Source organism: Schistocerca serialis, chromosome 2 (genome assembly GCF_023864345.2).
Source record: "Schistocerca serialis cubense isolate TAMUIC-IGC-003099 chromosome 2, iqSchSeri2.2, whole genome shotgun sequence".
Lineage (NCBI taxonomy): Eukaryota > Metazoa > Arthropoda > Insecta > Orthoptera > Acrididae > Schistocerca > Schistocerca serialis.
Window position 1 is genome coordinate 507,974,304 of NC_064639.1, and position 20,884 is coordinate 507,995,187.

At 42.5% G+C, this 20,884-nt stretch overlaps 1 protein-coding gene across 1 annotated transcript in view; it reads left to right on the forward strand.

Moving 5' to 3' along the window:
* Positions 1-20,884, forward strand: part of LOC126456155 (uncharacterized) — a 157,032-nt gene that overhangs the window by 64,860 nt on the left and 71,288 nt on the right. The window contains exon 4 of the mRNA XM_050091909.1: positions 19,078-19,155. Within this exon, the coding sequence (XP_049947866.1) occupies positions 19,078-19,155 (78 nt within the window). The remainder of the gene's footprint in view (positions 1-19,077; positions 19,156-20,884) is intronic.

Genomic DNA, 20,884 nt, shown 5'->3' on the forward strand with positions numbered 1-20,884 from the left:
AGCGTGAGGTACGGCTCGAATTCTGTGGTACCTAAAGTAACTACATCCTTTGGGCAATCATATGGCATAGTATGAAAATCCTGTGCCGAGCATTCGGTGGCAGCCACACTATCCCTGCTCTAACTACAAACACTCGGAAATACCTGCTGGGACGTTCAGTTCTCACTGGCGCCGATCTGTCCATTAAATGGCCTTCCGCGGTAGGAAAACGTCCAGGAACTGCTGCGGGGTTAGAATTAGGCCCCATATCTGGAAAATACACATACTGTACTCCACGTCAACACAGCTGCCCCTAAAAAGGCGTAAAAACCATTGCAGAGTTTTCAACAAACTATGAGAAACCAGAACTGACATGCCGGACTGTAAGATATGACGAGTCGTTCCCTCAGTTACAGATTCATAACGGTGCCATGCTGCGTCCTAAAGGTTACGGAAGAGATAGTAAACGGTAGATTGAAGTGGTGGTATAAAAAGCGCAACCTTAGTCTCTGGACGGTCGTCGCTTTACGAAAGGCTACAGCACAAACCTTATCTTACATTTGATTATCGATATCCAACTTCGAGTCAGTGCAAATGGTTATATTGAAGACACGTTCACCGAATAACTTATATAATACGGTATATTACTGTACCCATCTCTCTTAGACAAGAAACTGCGGATGCACAAGATTGCAATATATTTTTCAAAAAGCTGCTGTCAAATCATGAATTATAAAATTCGGTATAATTAAGCATAATAAGTGAACGATCGGAGTTCTCACGAAGGGTTCGGTTATGTTCCTACTGCTTGTTAACATATTCACGATGGACATAACACGACGCCATAAATCTAGACGCAAAGCTTCTACAATGAGGCCACTATTCGTTTACACACACACACACACACACACACACATACTTGGAGATAAATGAACCAAGCACTTCAGATAGAAACTCTACAATAGTTACAATTACCAGGCACCTATTGTTCTCAGAGGAACCAACTGACCAAGTCCAGGTTTGCCGTCATACCTGTTGGTCTCTTCACTGACGGTGGAATTCACACGTTAAACACGCTCCTGAAAAACACGAAAAAACTATATAATTAATAAAACTAATGGAACTCATGTGGGGAGCAAGGCAGATGGCTGGACTTAACGGTATTCAGCGCTTTAGTGCGCCCCCATTTTGATTGTGCGATGCCTGTGCTTTGGTTTGGCTTCCGACTCAGTATTTCAGTGCCTTAACTAGTGCCAATACAAAACACTGAAGTCCCCAACAACCGTGGTAGAGTTCACATTACCAGAAGCAGCTCTGGCCAGATGTCCGCTGTCAGCACACTAACCTTCAACCGGAGCACATTCTTACGGATGGAGATACTCGCAGTATCCTCGCAAATGATCTCTCCAAATGGAGAAAACCATTTAAATAAGGACTGCCGATGTTGTTTCAAGTAACAGCATTTCAATGCCAGGACGGTGAACTGTTAAAAAAAATCCTACTACTCATAAATACGTTTTCACAGCTTGCGTCTGTGGCCGTTTGTTCAGGCATGTTAAATTTTAATACTCACCAATCATCACCCCTAGTGGAAGCTTTGTTCCGTTATAGGGTGACAGTTTAGACTCCTAGATCACCAGCATTGGCTTTGAGCACTATGGGACTTAACATCGGAGGTCGTCAGTCCCCTAGAACTTAAAACTACTTAAACCTAACTAACCAAAGGACATCATACACATCCAAGCCCGAGGCGGGATTCGAACCTGCGACCGTAGCAGTCGCGCGGTTCCGGACTGAAGTCACCAGCATTGCTCTTAAGGAAGCAAAAATGTCAAAAAGTTCGAAGCTCGAATCTGTGACACTCCAAATTTTTGCGGATTATCTAATAATAAGCATACATTTTATTATGACGTTGCATACTTCCAGTTACTTCGCTCTTACGTTGTGCATTTCCATACAGAACTCGGTGTTTGAATTTTACACCTTGTCCACTATCTACGACGTTAATCAAATATGGTACAATTATTGTTCGTCTCTTGTCTCAGAGAGATTCTTACCAAGTTGTACGCCAGTGAAAATATTTTTACGTTCATTTACATGCATGTGTTGCGTAGAGTATTAAATTTTTTTGTACTGGTTTAATTCGATTCAGAACGCGTATGTTATTGACAAATTAATTCGTGCCATTGCCTGTACAAAAATATATTAATAAGATACAATGTAATAAACGCCTTGTAAGAATGAGATAGAGGTGCGAGAGACACGGAAGGCACGAGGAAGCAACCGAAGAGGACTAACGTTATGCGTGAAAAAGCTGTGCGCGGTCTTTACGGGTTACACTCTGTTCTATCACGTGGAGAAAGACGTCAAAAATTTTGACGTCATCTGCCGCAGCCTTATCCCTTCTGTTAAAGTGACCGAGAAGGCAAGTATTTGCTTCCACTGTTTCTGAAAACTTACAGTTACTACAGTGTATACACAGTCTATCGCCAGTTGACAAAATGGTCGTCGGCGATATGCTTAGTATGTCGACAGAGTAACTGGCGGAGAAGCTGTGGGAAATACGAACAGTTTTAGCAAACACATCGACACACTAACAGATAAAGCAAGCGTTTAGTTCAATAGCCGTGCGTCAATCTCGGAAGAGAAGGTCCAGCATTCGTCATCAAATATGTGTGTGAAGAGTCTTAGAGATACCGGTTCTCTGAAAAGCAGCAATCTATATCCCTAAATAATGAGGGTAATTATTATATACAAAACGAGGGAAATTCAAACTGTGGCAGTCAGAACTGACAAGCAGCGCAGAAGAGTTAATGATGCTACATAGTTCAAATTCAGCTCGAGGAGTCATCAAGCACTTCTTGCGGTATGTGTAAGGATTACTATAATAAAGGAAGGGGATAGTGACACAAACAGGGACTTCGTTGCGAGTTAAAATTGTATATCCTGGCGCGATTCGACCTCAAATCAGCGAACTTCGGCTCACACGTCGTAACTCTAAGGGAACATACTATTCACTGCTTCAAAGCTTACATTGTCCTGATATCTTTTCTAAAGTCAAACCCATCGTCCGATTTTAAGTTTTCCACGGTGTCCCTAGTTCAGTTCAGTCGAATTCTCAAATACTCCATTAGAACAAGTCACTGTCGGTTTCCTTACCCATCATTGGTAAAATGAGCTTGAGCTTCGTCTCTAATGACTTCAACATCAACAGGAAATTAATTTTACTTCTTTCCCCTCTTTCAAAGACTATTCCTCTCGCTTCACAGACTTCCATTTGTCACAGACAATCTTCACCACAACTTCAGAATTAGTTGTCGAATGAATTTTTTCCTTTGTGGTAAAGTAGATGCAATGTAGCCGTTTATAGGACAGAAGTCGAAACTGACGGCTCTGATCGGTTAATTCAGTTACAGAACTATACTCTGAAGCGCTTACTGTCGACCTTAAAATATACTGTGAAGCAGTAATCAGAATGCGCAACTCTTTAAACAGATCTCTACAAGATGATCGTCAGTGCGCACCATATACCACTCTAACAGCACGTTTTTGAGCAATGAAGATCTGCTTTTTTAAAGATGATTTACCCCAGAACATTATTCCATATGATATTACTGAATGAAAATATATCAACTTATTGATTTGCAGTTCAAGCCGGGGCAAGATTTTCAATCGGTTTATGTGCAAATGTGACTGAACTAAGTTGTTTTAGGATTTCCAAAGTGAACTTCTTCCGGTTTAAATTTTCATCAATGCGAACACCTAAGAATTTTGAATTTTCCTCCCTGTTCATTATTTCCTCACCATGCGTTACACTTATCATTGGTGTAGTACCCCTAGATGTGAAGAAATGAATACGTTGCTTCTTTTTTAATTGAAGCTTAGACCATTCGCAGGAAACCAGTCAGTGATACTATTAAGAACACTGTTTACTATTTTTCATATGTCTGCTTGAACTGATTACGATACTACTGTCATCTGTAAAAAGAGCTAATTGTGTTTGTTGTATATTAGACGGAAGATCGTTTACACATTGTGAGTGTGTGGGTTTCATTTTGTCAAGTTGCGCAATGCATTGATCCAACAAGTACCTTTTGGCTCATGCAAGAAACAATTTCCACCTTACACTACTACAGAAGTCAGACAGACGCTCCTAATGTACCAACAAGAACTGCTTGAAAAACATTCAGCAACAAATATCTTCTGGAGTCGTCCGCTGCAAGGAAAAGACACAAAAATATTCTATATTCTTACGTAACTAGTGGAATACTTGGGTACTGGAGTACTGCTAGTTAGTGTAAGAAAAACATTAAACGAACGAGAAATATTATTTATTGCAAAAAATTCTGAGAAATCAATTGAAACTTCTTATAAATTAATAAATTTCCGGGTTCTTTTCGGAACAGTAGATTGCCTATTATGGATAGGAATGCTATTGTTTTACAAAGAATGGAAAAGTTTATTCTCCCTTATCTTTAAGAATGTTATTTACTCGGCAGAATGGCTGACAAGGAGACGGCACGACCGTGGGGTCGGGGATTTGTCCGCAATTTTGTGTGGTGAAAGAGGACCCCTAACACTTCACGTGGTTAAAATGTTAGGACGCACTACCCGGAAAATCCCGGGAAAAATCGATCCAAAGTTTTTTAGGTGCCTCATGAGTGTTCGGTCAGAGGGTTAGCTGACCTCTGTAATAAAAAACTGAGTTAATGGATCAACGACGAACTGAAACGGGTGTCTTGCGACGTCCGCCCCGAGCAGATACAACGAACAAAATGAGATCAATAAAAAAAAAAGGTGTTTAGGGCTCGGATTCTTACGCCAGAGGTCTCTCGTTCGATTCCTCCTCTGGCACTTTTTTTTTCTTCTGTTTCATTTTCTTTGGTTGTTCCACCAATTATTCAGAAAGTTTCCCAAACCTACATTATCTTTAACAAATTAGTTTCATTATTGAATAAAAATTATTTTCTTTTTGTCCAACAACACAATTCATGGCGATGGGTTTTCCATTTTTCATTGTAAAGTATACGAGGAAAAACATTGCCTTTTTAATCAGAATAACAAAGTCTATTGGAAAACATTCAATTTTTATACATATACTAATTATAAACAAGAACTGCAGTGGTAATTATCGTAAAAACAAGCAAAGCAATAATTTTTGTGACATCTTGCGCAACATATAAAAGCGGATTTTTTACAATGACAGGGCGTTTGCAATAAATCTGTACAAAAACATGCCCCATTAACATTTACGAAAATGTTTCGAGTTTCTGACAATTTTGAGGCAAACCGGGCATATTGAATCATGTCTCGGAATATTGGTGACGATAATTGATTGTGAATTATAGAACGAATTTTTGTACAATCTTCCCGGGAATTAATTTCACTATGCTCCTGTAACAATGCGCTGCAATTTTGCAAGCAACAGAAGAAAACATAAAGTGCCAGAAGAGGAATCGAACCCGAGACCTTTGGCGTAAGGGTCCGAGCGCTAACCGTGTAGGCCAGACTGCGGCTCGGTAGTGGACTAACATTTTATACTCATAAGGCACTAAGAAACTTTGGATCGATTTTCCGAGTAGTGCGTCCTAATATTTTAACCACGTGAGGTGTTAAGGGTCCTCTTTCACCGCACAAAATTGCGGACAAATCCCCGACCCCACGGTCGTGCTGTCTCCTTGTGAGAGCCGCGCCTACACAACTTGAATAACTTTTCTAGGTATGGTCAAGGCTGTCGTGTGAGAAATGTAACGGAGCGTACTGTTAGGGAGGAGAGATGGGGCTCGCATACACTGTAACGCACAGTACCATGATCTGCGATGACATGCCTGCGTCGCTCGCTGCTGACAAATAACACAACCATCTCTTTCTATCTGGCTTGACCTTCATCAATCAAACTCTCCCTATGCCTTGATGAAGTCAAGGACTCCTATCTGCCCCTAGTCTAACTATTGACGTGGTACACCAGTAAGATAACCAGTCCACTGCGATGCCACTCAGTATTCGCTCACAGACGTTTAAGTAGTACTCTGTCCGTGTTCACACCGCACAATAAGTGTGGCGGCCAACACAGTGAACAACGCTTAATCGTGAGCGACTCAATATAGAGTATCACTCCGATTTGCTAATGACAAAGGTGCTCTCCCAGTGAAGTACTGAGGAGAGACTTTGTTCCTCGCTCCTTGCATAGACATACGAGCGCACTCGCTCTCGTTATGTGTTCCCGCTCCAAGAGCGATAACGGAACGGCCCCTTTTTCTGGAAAAATTGCAAGGGTATATCATTCACTGTCTTCCCTCACTCCTCTGGCTCTTTGCGTCGGAAATATTCCGCCAATCAGCGTTTCTCTTTTAAACGGGAGAATGATGTTTCGTTTAAGTCGACCAATGCGGAAATATGTAGCATCTCCATTAGGTGTACACTCTCCTCCTGTGAGATCTCCGTAACTACGCCGTCGGTCCGTGAAAAAATGCGTCTACTGGGCACTCCCACAGAATGTAGCGAAATTTGCTTTTAAGTCGAACACAGGTGTCGTTATCCCTTCGCTCTGGCAAAAGTTGTCCTCTCTCTGGGCACTCGCTGCGGCCGAAGTAGGTGTGTGTTGACTGACCCATCTGAAGGGATGAGCCTCCCAGCAGGCTGGTTGCCTCTTTAGAACGAAAATTCCAGTGGCCGTCATGTTGTGCACGCCAGCCTCGACTTTTTCAACAGTGGTGCGCACTTGCGATTTACTTATTAGATTTGCATATTGCTTACATGAATTCATACAGAATTAAATCTCCATTATGGAGTTTGGGTTCGAATGAAGTGTCTTGATGTGCAGAATACGATTGTGAGGACGAAGTATGTAAGAAATGAAAGTCAGGAGAACACGTCACCTTACAACATGTAAGGAACAATAGTGGACCTAACGTTGAGCCTTGGGAAACCAAGTATGTAATTTGTCCCTACACTGCGTGGTGTTCCCTGACGAAACTGGTTGAATTACTAAATTCAACTTTCTGCACTCTTTCAGTTGCTATGACATTGTCCACCTGTCGCCTATAACATCAATCCCAGAAAACTTCAATTTATTTAGGAGAACATTGTGATTCATAGAGTCAAATGCATTAGATAGGTCGCAGAAAATACCAGCCACCACTATTTTGTTATTTAACGCTTGTAAAATTTGGCGAGTGAACATATAAATGGGATATTACTGTCTCTAAGGTCAGATACTATCCCAGAATACACCAATTTTGCAAAATTATGTCAGCAGTGATAAAGGACAGTAGTTATTAACATCATTCCCATCACTTTCCTTATGGAGGGGTTTGATAATAGCATACGTCAGTCTCTCGGGAAAAACATCTTGTGTTAGGAAAGCATTACAATTTTCATATAAGACAGAGCTTATTATATGGGAACAAATATTTAGTACTCTATTGGATACACCATCAGAACGAGATAGCCTTTTGTTTTTGAGAGAATGTATACTGCCGGAAAAAAAATTTAGTAGACCCTTTTAGAGGTTTCATATTCACTCAAGATGCAACAGTGCATGTGGAGTACATGAAATGACTACTCTTACAGATCAATAAAACAAGCAGTTCTGACGTACCAGGTATCGACCCACGTTGAAACACCCGTAACAGGACGTGATGTAGTCTCCAATGGCGGCAATGCAGGCACTAACTCTGACATCTAGTCGCTCGTACAGATGGAGGATATTGTCCTGGGATAAGTAATGCCATGCATGCTCGACCTGTTTACTTGATTCTGTCCAAGTTGTTGGTTGACAGTCGCGTGAGTCACTTCTCGCTCCATCATATCGCAAGCGTTATCGATTGGAAGAAAATCTTGAGGTTGTGCTGGCCAGAAGAGTTGCTGTATGTCTTGCAGAGCACAATGATTTTCACGTGCAGTGTGTGGGCGATCATTATCCTGTTGGAAAACACATCACCTTCCTTTTGCAAGAATGGAAAAAGAAAGGGTCTAACAACATTCTGTACGTACCGAGCGGTGGTTAGAGGCCCCTCCAAACACACCTACGGCGAAGCTTAAAACGACAATATCCGTGTGAGTCGATCATGCTGGAAAGGAAGGAACATCAGTATTTAATGATCCATCGCGGATGAGGTCATTAGATGTGGAGCACAAGTTCGAACGAGGAAAAAATAGAAAGGCTGTCGGCCGAGTACTTTTCAAAGGAAGCAACCGGTATTTACCTTATGCAGGGGAAACAAAAATCTGGATGGTCGCGTGGGGACTGGAATTGCCGTCCTCCTGAATACGGGTCCACTGTGACGCGTACGGGAGTTGGACAAAGCTATGGAGATACCCAAAACACAACACATTAGCATGCTTAAAGCGGTGTAGGAAAACAGTTGGCATTCAAAGCGGCGTCCAGTCGTTTCGGAATGGATGAATATAAGTCCTCTACTGTTTCCAAGGGAATCTGATACCATTCTTCCTGCAAAATAGTGACAAGTTCACATAACGGTGACGGAGGTGGACAGCTATCAAGAAAACTTCTCTCTACAGTAGATCACAACGGCCCATTAATACTGAGATCCGGTAAATGTGGTGCCCAGGACAGATTTGACAGTTCATCCCAGTGCTCACAAAACCAGTTCTGGACGATGCGAGCTGTGTGAACAGCGCCCATGTCGTCTTGGAACTCAGAATCGCTCACCATTGACGAATATTGTACCACGGGATGGGCCTGATCCTCCAGAATGGTCACATAATCCTTAGCAGTAATGTGAACTTGAAGAGTAACCATGGGGCCCATGGACCATCACTATATGGCTGCCCCGATTATCACTGGACCCTCGCCAAGTTTCGCTCTTGGGACATAAACTCTGTCTGTCAGAAGTTTGAAATAGTGTGAAACTAGACTTATCCGACCAAATGACTTCATTCTAGGGCTCCACAGTCCAGCTTTTATGAGTTCGTCAGCAAGTTTTCCTGTTATGGATATTTGAATCACTGATGAGTGGTTTTTGAATTCCAACCCGCCCCGCATTTCATAGCTTCTGACGCTCTCTTCATGTTGTATGGTGGTGGAATGGTTCGCGAATGCGACATTCAATTCTGCAGTGACTTTTGCAGCTGTCGTCTCCTCATTTTTCATCACAATCCTCATCAACGATAGTCCGTCGCGATCACTCAACACACTTTTCGTCCTCGTTGTGACTTGGCGGAAAATATTTTTCCGTTTTCCTTGTATGCGGTGAAAATCTTCGACATAGTGCCTCTTGAAACACCAAACAATTCGACTATCTTGGTCACGTAAGCGCCTGCGATGCAAGCACCAACAATTTGCACCACAATGACACAATGCACCGGCAACTACACAGGACACTGCTCTGACCACGATTGACGCTTGCAACATAGTGAGGACATCGCCCAGGTGCGTTTTGTGGTCAAACACAACAGCGCAACCTGCCGACATGGCTATCATCTCCATTTTTGTCCAAGGATGCATTTCTCGTGGTGTTTCCGTATTTTTCTCCAACTCCTCTACCTCAGCGCCGCGCTAGAACTCTATCTCCACCGTCAGTAACAAAATTTTGCTGCATTCTTGGGGAGAAAAAAAGTTGCCTGTCAAAAGCACTGTCACAAACCTTTAAGGAATTACCATCTTCTGTGAATCTGTCCAACGAGGACCAGTACCTCCCTGAGGAAAATGTATTGATCTAACGTTTTTAATAACAAAGATTCATTTCCGCAAAGTTGCTGTCGTCTGAAATATGTCATACTTCTGGATTCGACTTAACATTTAATCAAAGTGTTAGCATACTTCCGTGCGGTAAGTTTGATGGCAGCGAAGTAGGTGTTGGACTGCAAATACAAGGGATGTCTAAAATCTCATTTGACATAACATTCACCTCAGGTAGTTGTGACGCATTTCGAAATGTCCGTTATCCCTTAGGCCTATCTGTCTGTAGCCAAGCGAGCCGGTTAAAATAGGCCATGTGTGGTATAGTGGTGAGGTTTTCAATGGATCAAGTTTTTTAATAAGGGGGACATACGTGTGACCTCCTCAAGAGGATACAGAGCGAAATTCAATATCGCAGTTTTTATCTCAATCGTCTTTGGATACAGCACGTGCTATGAGGCCCCATTGGATATGTCCAGTGTGAAGTTTTATAGTAGTTTCCTATCTTCCACTTCATATGACGCATAGCATTGGGTACTTCACTTGGTTATTTCCCCTAAGAACTTCGCACTGCACAATCTCATTTAAGTTGCCGCGTGGAGTGGCCGTGTGGTTTGAGGCGCCTTGTCACGGATTGCGCGGCCACTCCCGCCGGAGGTTCGAGTCCTCTCGTGTGTGTGTGTGTGTGTGTGTGTGTGTGTGTGTGTGTGTGTGTTGTCCCTAGCGTAAGTTGAAGATAGTTAAGTAGTGTGTAAGTCTGGGGACCGATGACCTCAGCAGTTTGGACCCTTAAGAGTTCACACACACACACACACATACACACACACACACACACACACACAAACACACACACACACACACACACACACACACACACACACACACACACGTCGCTCATTTAAGTTACTGTTGACTGTTGACTAGTTCCGTCGTAACCGTGCTCACTGTTATGCAGGTTCTTCTCGATCCTTTTCCATGTGGTATATAATAGTGTAATGACAAAATAATTCCTCATCTCAGTATTTAAACTGGCTACTAAATAACAGACAAATGCTGTTAGTAGCCATATTCACATCGTACTTTTTTAATTACATCTGTCTTCTGTTTCTGATTATATGTCTTTTCTGTAATAGCACAAAGTTCTTTTCTTCAAGAGAGTTGATCGAACTCAGGAACAATAGTAGGCTAATAGTCCGAGAAAACTTATTTGTTAAGTGAGAATGTGCGCCACAGTGACGCAGTTTTCAGTGCAGTGACTACGGAATAAAGGTGCATAAAGTGTCACAGCAGGCAGAATATTTTATGCGATTCCAACAAAGTAAGAATAAAATTAAAAACATAAGCAGCAAATGTGACTGTCAACATTATAACGTTTAACAAAAAATTTGTGTTATCCATGCACAGTATGTTTATGCTATGGCAGGGTTATTATGCCAGACAATGTTAATACATGGTTTCTAGTATATAATATGAGTTAACAAATAGGAAAAGTTGTCTCTACCAGATACATTTCTGCTGACACAGATTGTCATGAATAAGATCAAACAGTGGCCCTATTTCAAAGATCTGTCGGATTCCAGTTCCCCTTTGCTTCAGCTGCCAGCCACGTGACAGCACAGAAAGCGGCCAACAGCGTGAGCCCCGACACTCGTATGGCTACGTCATCACTCTACTTTACGTTGCTGAGTATTGCACGTCACGCTGGAGTGACAGCCCTACGTACTTGGTTTCTCGCGATCGCTTAACTTTGAACTATTCAGTGCAATGAGGGACGTAAACCGGATCTTGTAGAGCAAATAAAAACAACAGGGCTCTTCCGGGATTTGAACCCGGGACCTCTCGCACCCGAAGCGAGAATCATACCCCCCCCCCCTTTTTTTTTTTTTAATCTCATTTTGTTCGTTGAATCTGATCGGGGCGGACGTCGTAAGACACCCTTTTTCAGTTCGTTGTTGATCTATTAACTCAGTTCTTTTGTTACAGAGGGCAGCTAACCCTCTGACCGAACACGCTGAGCTACCGTTTCGGCTTACCCCTAGACCAACGAGCCTTGGCGAAATGAGATTCTACTTCCACAGAGGCTGCGCGGATGGTCAGTCGTATGTGTCTGTTAGACACGAAGGATCTACACTTCTATTTAAATGAGAACAATGTTGTTCCAACTCAGTGCTTTAAAAAACGCTTCTTGTGAGTCCAAAACTGACACTATGTATGCATTAAATTAATGATTCAAAGCATGACACTATGACCTAGTCTCCTCCTTGATATTGTTTGACAGTTTCTGTTTTAAAAAAGAAAGATAAACATCGATAAAAATTTATGATTTATTATACCTTTGGATGTCTGTGAAATCTATGTAAGACTGGCGAAGGTAAATATTCTCTGTAGCATATCACAGAGAAGGGAATGGAGGAAAATTTACATTACATAACAATTATTACATAACTGTATTTGTGCAGTAAATGGTCGTAGTTTAATGTATCTTACCGCGAAACTCTATGCCCAGGATCCCTGGTAGATGATTCGAACCTATTTCCATTTTCTTCTTTCATCGTGGTGAGATGTTGACTAAGGTTTTTCATAAGGGTCAACGAGGCAACACGAAGAATTCAATAGATTGACGGTAGTACCGTCAATGATTTGATGCCAGAGGAAAGTTGGCCAGTAACCAGTAATGCGCAACAAAGGAATAGTGTGAAAGCATTGTTTTTAATTAATTTGAAAGTTATTTGGAAATATATTTAAAAACACTGCGCACCCAGCATATCAAAATTAGCTCAAAATTAGCAACGCAACAAGTTAGTGTGAAAGTATTTTTTAATTAATTTTAAAGTTATTTGCAAACATGTTTAAAAAACACTGCACACAGCTTATCAAAATTAACAACACAACAAGTTAATCCAGACCTACAAGAGAGAATATTACTGGATCCGTAAACTAGTTCTGTTTTTAAAAAAATGTTTCGTTTCTCCAATCTAGACAGTATGTCTGATATCATTTTGTAAATGACCTATGGGTAAATAAACAACTAACTAAATAATTAAGAATATGTAGAAGCTAAGCCTAAATATTAGCTTCGGAATTCCAATTACGGTCCATGTGAATATGCTGCCATTTTTTGATTCCTTCACTTTCTCATTCTAGAAATTGATGAGAGGACAACTTTTTGATGTGCAGACCATGTAGATTTATACAGACTAAGCGCAGTGGACGCGTGTCTCAGTCAGTTCAGTTCTACTTTGACGAGTTACTACGTTATGTGTTCAGATCATCTTTTGATGACTTGCTAAGAAGTAGAAATTGTTTATCGCACCAACTCTGTGATCTGAGTGTGAAAAATAAATGAAAGAAATAATACGATGCAGATTACCGTAAGGAACATTTTTAAATTAGTGCAGTACAGTGTTGACAAATGAGTTCCAGCTAAGCTGCACCCTGCTGTAGCGAGACTGCCCCCAAAACCACAGAAGGTGGACAGGAGCTGTGCTTTGCTCTGCAAGAGGTATCCCGATTACTGACTGGCAGACGAGGTATTCCGGCTAGTACCCGAGAACCTGAGAAACTTGAGCGGGTTACGTTAAAGATCTTCCCGTTACAAATAAAAGGACCTACTGTTGAACTTCTTCGAGGCTCAGGAACGCAGAGAGATACCCGGAGGCATTCATAGCAGAAGTCTCAAGTACGTTCGGCATGTAAGCCGCTAGGAAACTGCGCGAGGGTCGTGGCGGCTGCCGCGAATGGTTTTGCTTACACTGTGCACTATGGAGGCATATCAGTTTGTTTCCTACTTACTTTTCAGAATCGGAATCTGATTTCAGCTTTCATGCCAATTCCTACTCTCACTTTATGACGTCATCAGTTTCTGTTCCATGTCGGATATTTTTCCTTTTATTTAGGATCCATATTCGTATCCACGAACGTTTGAGTGTGTCCCACCACCTGAGCCCCACTTCCGAATATGACTTGGACGCCACCTCTGCAGTCTAATTTATGCAGATGGTAGATGCTGTATGTGCGTCGGATGCCAGCGAGTAGCTGCTGCGACATGAGTGCTGCGTTGACGATTAGGCAGGTAGCGAGGAACAAGAAATGGGTTAAACTGCTCTGAGCATTGCCTAAAAAGCTGTGTGTACACGGAATCGCAGCCATGCGACACCATGTCGGCTTGTCTGGAGACCGACACATCTTGTTGACATCACGTCAGCCGCTCATTCCTCATGCACTGCCAGTTCTGTCAGTTGGTCAGATAAAGTGGTTAATTCCCCCCTCCCCTATATGCTTAACTCCCGAGTCGTGTCTACGCACAGTCAAACCGTCCCTGAGAGTTTTGTAGTTAAGAGTTATACATAATAAGAAACGTAAATTTTGTAGCACCCTTTCTCTGTTTTCATACCACCTTGAATTTACCAGATTTTGGCACTCAACTTCGGGCCATACCTATCCATTTCCATTATACTACCTTGAATTAACTACGCGAAGATACCACACGTACTTGCAGAATCTGTGAATTACAACGCGGCAGGCCGCGGTGGCCGAGCCGTTCTAGGCGCTTCAGTCCAGAACCACGCGGCTGCTACGGTCGCAGGTTCTAAGGTTTAAGTAGTTCTAAGTCTAGGGGACTGATGACCTCCGATGCTATGTCCCGTAGTGCCTAGAGCCATTTGAATTACAACTCTGAAGGAATCCGTACAAACTTCCGCTATTCCGCTATTTCGCGACATTCTCTTCACAGATTTAACTTCTTTATGCCAAATATCTTTTCCAAGTCTGACAGTCATACGCGGGAAAGTAACACATACTTATTTAGAAAGTTGCCGCTCCGTACGTCTGTTGTGAAATTTTACCTTCAGTTATTCAGGGTGGTCGGAAACAGTCTCAAAAGCTTTAAAGGTTGATAAGAAAAAAACTCAGTACGTTGCGCCATTTCGGAATTAATTAGCATCGAAGTTAGCCATTTAGGCCGTTGCGCGCGGAAATTCAAGCAGCCTCAAGAGACGGTGTAGCCATACGTATTCTTCGTTTGGTTTCTTAAAACTGAAAAACATAGCGATACAAAAATTGGACGTGGGGCAATAGTAATGAACGATCGCGAGCAAAAGGTTGATAAGTCTCGTGCGGTACCTTCTGCGCTATGAGAACAACTGACACTAATTGCATCAGGCGGCCCGCTTGAATTCGCGCACTCAGCCGCCTGACTGGCTAACTTGAATACCAATTGACTCGGAAACGGCGCAACGTATCGAATTTTTTTTACTTAACAATTATTTCTCAGTACAACCTACTCTACAACACCCTTACAAGCTTTTCAAACTGTTTCTGACCAACTTGTGTAAGAGTTACACTACTGGCCATTAAAATTGCTACACCAAGAAGAAATGCAGATGATAAACGGGTATTCATTGGACAAATATATTATACTAGGACTGACATGTGATTACATTTTCACGCAATTTGGGTGCATAGATCCTGAAAAGTCAGTACCCAGAACAACCACCTCTGACCATAATAACGGCCTTGATACTCCTGCGCATTGAGTCAAACAGAGCTTGGATGGCTTGTACAGCTACAGCTGCCCATGCAGCTTGAACACGATACCACAGTACATCAAGAGCAGTGAGTGGCGTATTGTAACGAGCCAGTCGCTCGGCCTCCATTGACCAGACGTTTTCAATTGGTGAGAGATCTGGAGAATGTGCTGGCCAGGGCAGCAGTCGAACATTTTCTGTATCCAGAAAGGACCGTACAGGACTTGCAACATGCGGTCGTGCATTATCCTGCTGAAATGTAGGGTTTCGCAGGGATCGAAAGAAGGGTAGAGCCACGGGTCGTAACACATCTGAAATGTAACGTCCACTGTTCAAAGTGCCGTTAATGCGAACAAGAGGTGAACGAGACGTGTAACCAATGCCACCCCATACCATCACGCCGGGTGATACGCCAGTATGGCGATGACGAATACACGCTTCCGATGTGCGTTCACCGCGATATCGCCAAACACGGATGCGACCATCATGATGCTGTAAACAGAACCTGGCCGTTCGTGCACCCAGGTTCGTCGTTGAGTACACTATTTCTGGCGCTCCTGTCTGTGATGCAGTGTCAAGGGTAACCGCAGCCATTGTCTCCGAGCTGATAGTCCGTGCTGCTGCAAACGTCGTCGAACTGTTCGTGCAGATGGTTGTTGTCTTGCAACCGTCCCCATCTGTTGACTCAGGGATCGAGGTGTGGCTGCACGATCCGTTACAGCCATGCGGATAAGATGCCTGCCATCTCGACTGCTAGTGATACGAGGCCGTTGGGATCCAGCACGGCGTTCCGTATTACCCTCCTGAACCCACCGATTCCGTATTCTGCTAACAGTCGTTGGATCTCGACCAACGCGAGCAGCAATGTCTCGATACAATAAACCGCAATCGCGATAGGCTACGATCCGACCTTTACCAAAGTCGGAAACGTGATTGTACGCATTTCTCCTCTTTACACGAGGCATCACAACAACGTTTCACCAGGCAACGCCGGTCAACTGCTGTTTGTGTATGAGAAATCGGTGGGAAACTTTCCTCGTGTCAGCACGTTGTAGGTGTCGCCACCGGCGCCAACCTTGTGTGAATGCCATGAAAAGCTAATCATTTGCATATGACAACATCTTCTTCCATCCGGTTAAATTTCGCATCTGTAGCACGTCATCTTCGTGGTGTAGCAGTTTTAATGGCCAGTAGCGTAGATGCGACAGTCAATTAGCTATTGAGAAAAAGGATTCTTCAGAACAATATATTCCGACTTTTGCAAAGGTACATATTAAAAACGAATTATTATTTTGCCAAAATGGGCACCATGTTTCACTACAAGTGCACACGAACAAATAAATTCAAAGCGGCACTAACGTCGCAGAATTAACTTACACGATCATTATCAGGTGACCAGTCACACTTCAGAATAACTATGTCTGTTATCCAGTGCATTCTTGATAATGACGGTGGCTGATCGAATTTGATTACGAATAAATAAATTCTGCACAGCTTATTTTATTTCGTGTTTATTTATTCGAACGCTTAACAAAGGCCGGCCGGTGTGGTTCAAATGGCCCTGAGCACTATGGGACTTAACATCTGAGGTCATCAGTCCCCTAGAACTTAGAATTACTTAAACCTAACTAACCTACGGACATCACACACATCCATGCCCGAGGTAGGCTTCGAACCTGCGACCGTAGCAGCAACACGGTTCCGGACTGAAGCGGCTAGAACCGCTTTTGTTCCAAAAGTGGTATTTAAGATAAAACACACGAATATGGTGGCGTTTGATTCGATAATAATTATTAAAATATTTTATCATAATGTGTATTCTTGAGCCACGATGCGTCTGTTTCTTATCTAGAAAATTAGAAACAATTATGTTTTAAAAATATGGATATCCATTAATACATTTTTGTGTTGTTTAAGGAGTCGGGACAAAAAGCTAGTTATTAACAGGTGCCAGCATAGCTGACAAAGTTCTGATTAGGAAAGGTTAAATAAGTTATTTCTAGAAATGCATTCTAAGTAGCTTATTTTCTTACGAGTCTGTACAGATAATAAACAATTGGGGAATTTATAGGAGAGTTAAAACGGTGTAGACCTCTGAACGAGCTTTAAACTGCTCCTCTCGAATGCGAATCAAGCGACTTAATATTTGCGACATCTGGGTTGCTATGTGTATTTTCTAGTTGAAGGTTTTTGTGTTTCTGCAGTGGATAGAGTGCAGTATTTGTCTACGCATTATAGTTGGCGAATTTCTCTGACTCACCATCGCCGTCGTTCGTATGCTACGAAAAGAAAAGAAAAGCACGTGTGCCTGTCAGACATTCGAAGGCGAACCAGCGAAACTGTAGTTGCTCAAACGATTTCCAGCAGCTGGTGAGCTACATTTTCTGGCTAAATCTTTTGTATCAGTTGTCGAGGCAGCTGTAAAGCACGTGCTGCTGCGGCTTCTACGAAGTCACAACGGTTGAGAAGAACGAAGTGAAAACATCACAGACTGGCAGTGAATAACAGAGTTTATTAAGGAAAAATGCTCTGCGGTTTCGATGCTATCCCTTTACTGTCCAATACATTTTCCCCAGCGTTTAAAGAGTGGGTAGATTCTACGCCTAATGTCCAGCTCTAGACATCAATCCATTAGATTCAAAATGTTTTACTGTTGCAAATTGCTTTAGGAAAATAATGCAAACCTGATGCCAAACCGGCTGAACTGGTTGGGTGCACCTACTATTCGAACGCTAGATCGCTTAAATTTCCCAGTGCCTACGTACTTTCATGAGTACGAGCAGTGTATAGATTTCTTTATTTTTTTGAGATCTACTCCTTTAGCCGGCCGAAGTGGCCGTGCGGTTAAAGGCGCTGCAGTCTGAACCGCAAGACCGCTACAGTCGCAGGTTCGAATCCTGCCTCAGGCATGGATGTTTGTGATGTCCTTAGGTTTAACTAGTTCTAAGTTCTAGGGGACTAATGACCTCAGCAGTTGAGTCCCATAGTGCTCAGAGCCATTTGAACCATTAGCCTACTCCTTTTATGCCGTATTTTATCGTCCAGTTGAGCAAGAAGTCATGTGCAGTTTTCACCAGTTGTCACTTTACCTTTTGCGGGATAAGAAATAAGACGAATTATGTATTCCAGAAAATGAGACCGTAACCTTACTGATAGATAAAATCGACTTCACGTTTATTGGTTACATCAGCAGGCTTCCGCCCACCGTTTTTTTCTTTTTTTAATTCTTGGTCCGAAGTATTAAGTCCAAGACTCACCCACAGAAACGCGTCGCACACAGAATCAAGGATTCTTTTTAAAACAGTCCAAACTTTGCTCTACTATTCACCTTTGATGGTAGTGTGTAATCAGCACTATCAGGAGATCGTGGGAGAGGCTCTGCGGGGTTTTGAAGGAATTAGGCTAACAGTTCGTAGTTTGCAAGGAATGGTAATAACTATTCCGGGAATTATGGGAAAACCTCTGCTAAGTTTTAAAGGGGTGGAATTAGCACTTACAGGAGATCTTGGACAAGCCTGTGTGGAGTTCGGAAGACTAGCCCTTTCAGGTAATTGACGGCGAGCCTCTTGGGAGTTTCGAAGGAGTGGTCGTAGCACCTTCAACAGAACGTGGGAAAGTCTCTACGAAGTTTGGAAGGAATATCTAGGAGTTAGCGAAAGCCTGATATTTGACATCGATGAACCTCACTCGTTGCGAGTGTGTGTCCACATTTTTTGCCTTGTATATTACATCTTGTCTCCAGCATTTTAGTCAACGACGCAAAATACCTACGTTGCATCTAGTTTATCAAGTGAAACAGGAAGATAAAGGATAAAACCGTCTCAAACATCCATTTAAAATCAGAACGATGTCTCATTACATGATCCACGTCATCTCTAGGCATCAGTTCGACACCCGCGAGGTGTCTGACACAAACCGTGATTGTTACAGGATGGCCGCTACGACTGGGACGAGTACCAGCAGGGTCTGGTGCTGGGAGGCTTCTTCTGGCTGCACTGGTGTACGCAGGTAGGTCCTTCTGCGGAGCGCGTCGAGGTTAGCAGGTAAGTCCTATGTTATGACCACATTATTGGTTGTAATTCAGCCGGTAAAGACCTTACTTTTCTTTTATAGTATCCACCTTTTCTAGACAAAGAACGTAGGATCGTTACAGACATCAAACAAGTGGATGGTTGGAAATAACTTTACTGCTCTGAGAAGGAACTGGCATTCAGATCTGCAATATACAGGATCACTGAAAAAGTATCTGCCATATAGAGCAGCGTAGTGATACTGCGACATCTGAAATTTTACGATGTGACCAATACAAGATACGTTTCTGAGCGTCCAACTAATCAATCCGATAGTAGGTCTGCCCATAACGATGATTGAATTAATGGGTTAAAAAGAGTGCTGAAATGCTATGAAAACGGAGGAAGAGAGAATGAGAGTGGAACGACGACCACTGAACCGTACGAGTTGCTATCACAAAGATGTCGGCATATATCTCGAATAGGAAGCAGGAAATAATTTGCTTTCCTATGAGCCATCTGTGGAACTCCAATTATTTCTGGGCATAACGAGGTTAATGGATAGGAAATAGAAGACGTGAACTGATTTTAAATATGAAGCGACAAGAACAAGATACGTAGGTGTTGCAGAAGCAGAGGAGATCGGAGATATTACAAGCCAGGTACAGTGAGATCTAGGCACAGAATAAAAATCCGATAAACTTAAATCGAGAAAAAAATACGTTTTGAGATACGAGCCATTTAATATCTGTCAAGAATGGTCAGTACTCAGTGACATCAGCTGTTTCTCTGTTGACGTGCGTTGTTCCTTTCTTATTTGTTGCCTTTTTCAGTTTGCGCGCTGGATATGGAGGAGCCTACATTTCGACAAATATACGACGATTCTGAAACAAATGTGTGAAGAACTGGAGCAGCTGAAGGGTCTTGCTTGGTCAGTTTTACACGAGTAGTTACTGAATCCACATCACTATCGATGAGTAAAAACTCTCAGATTACAGTTCTACAATGCCAGATCATATTTCTCACAATGGATTCTAAGACGGAGCGTTAATGGTCCACAGTTCACTGCTATGATTTTATTTAGGGATGAGGTGGGACTTAAAATGGGATAACAAATACCTGAGTAACCAAGTGTGGGCAGGTGCAACTCAGCGGCCGAGCATGAAGGAATAAATTAAGTTCGCTTTACTACCAATGTGTGGGTAAGAATTGTAGTAGTTGCAGTTGCTGTTCACCACCAGTTTGTGCGCAACAGATTAGTCACGCTACACGAGAAAGAAAACAAATGTGACTTATTTAGAACGATGCAATACTCCCGTTTTGTACTCTTTGTGCAACAGTAACTAACACAAACGTTTGATGAGCAGTCGATTGTTCAAGGAGATCCAGTGGCATGGTCTCCCCATTCTTTTGATTATAATCTCTAAGGTGTCTGGCTATGAGGACATTTAAAAGCATTTGTGTGTTCCACACGCACGTGCATACGTTACAAGAGCGTGTGTCACTTACTTGTGGCCATATCTGAGAGCAACCAGACGAATTCACAAGAGTTCGCGGTTCGTTGTGAAGGAGGACAGATGGATGTCTGCAGGTGGTTGGCATCTACTTTGAACACCTCCTGTAGTGTCAATAGACAGATAGTTATCATATAACTTAATGGCTCATGTCTCAGCAAGTATTTTAATGAATGTTTAAAGTAATTTTGTCTAGTTTTGAGCAGTACTATG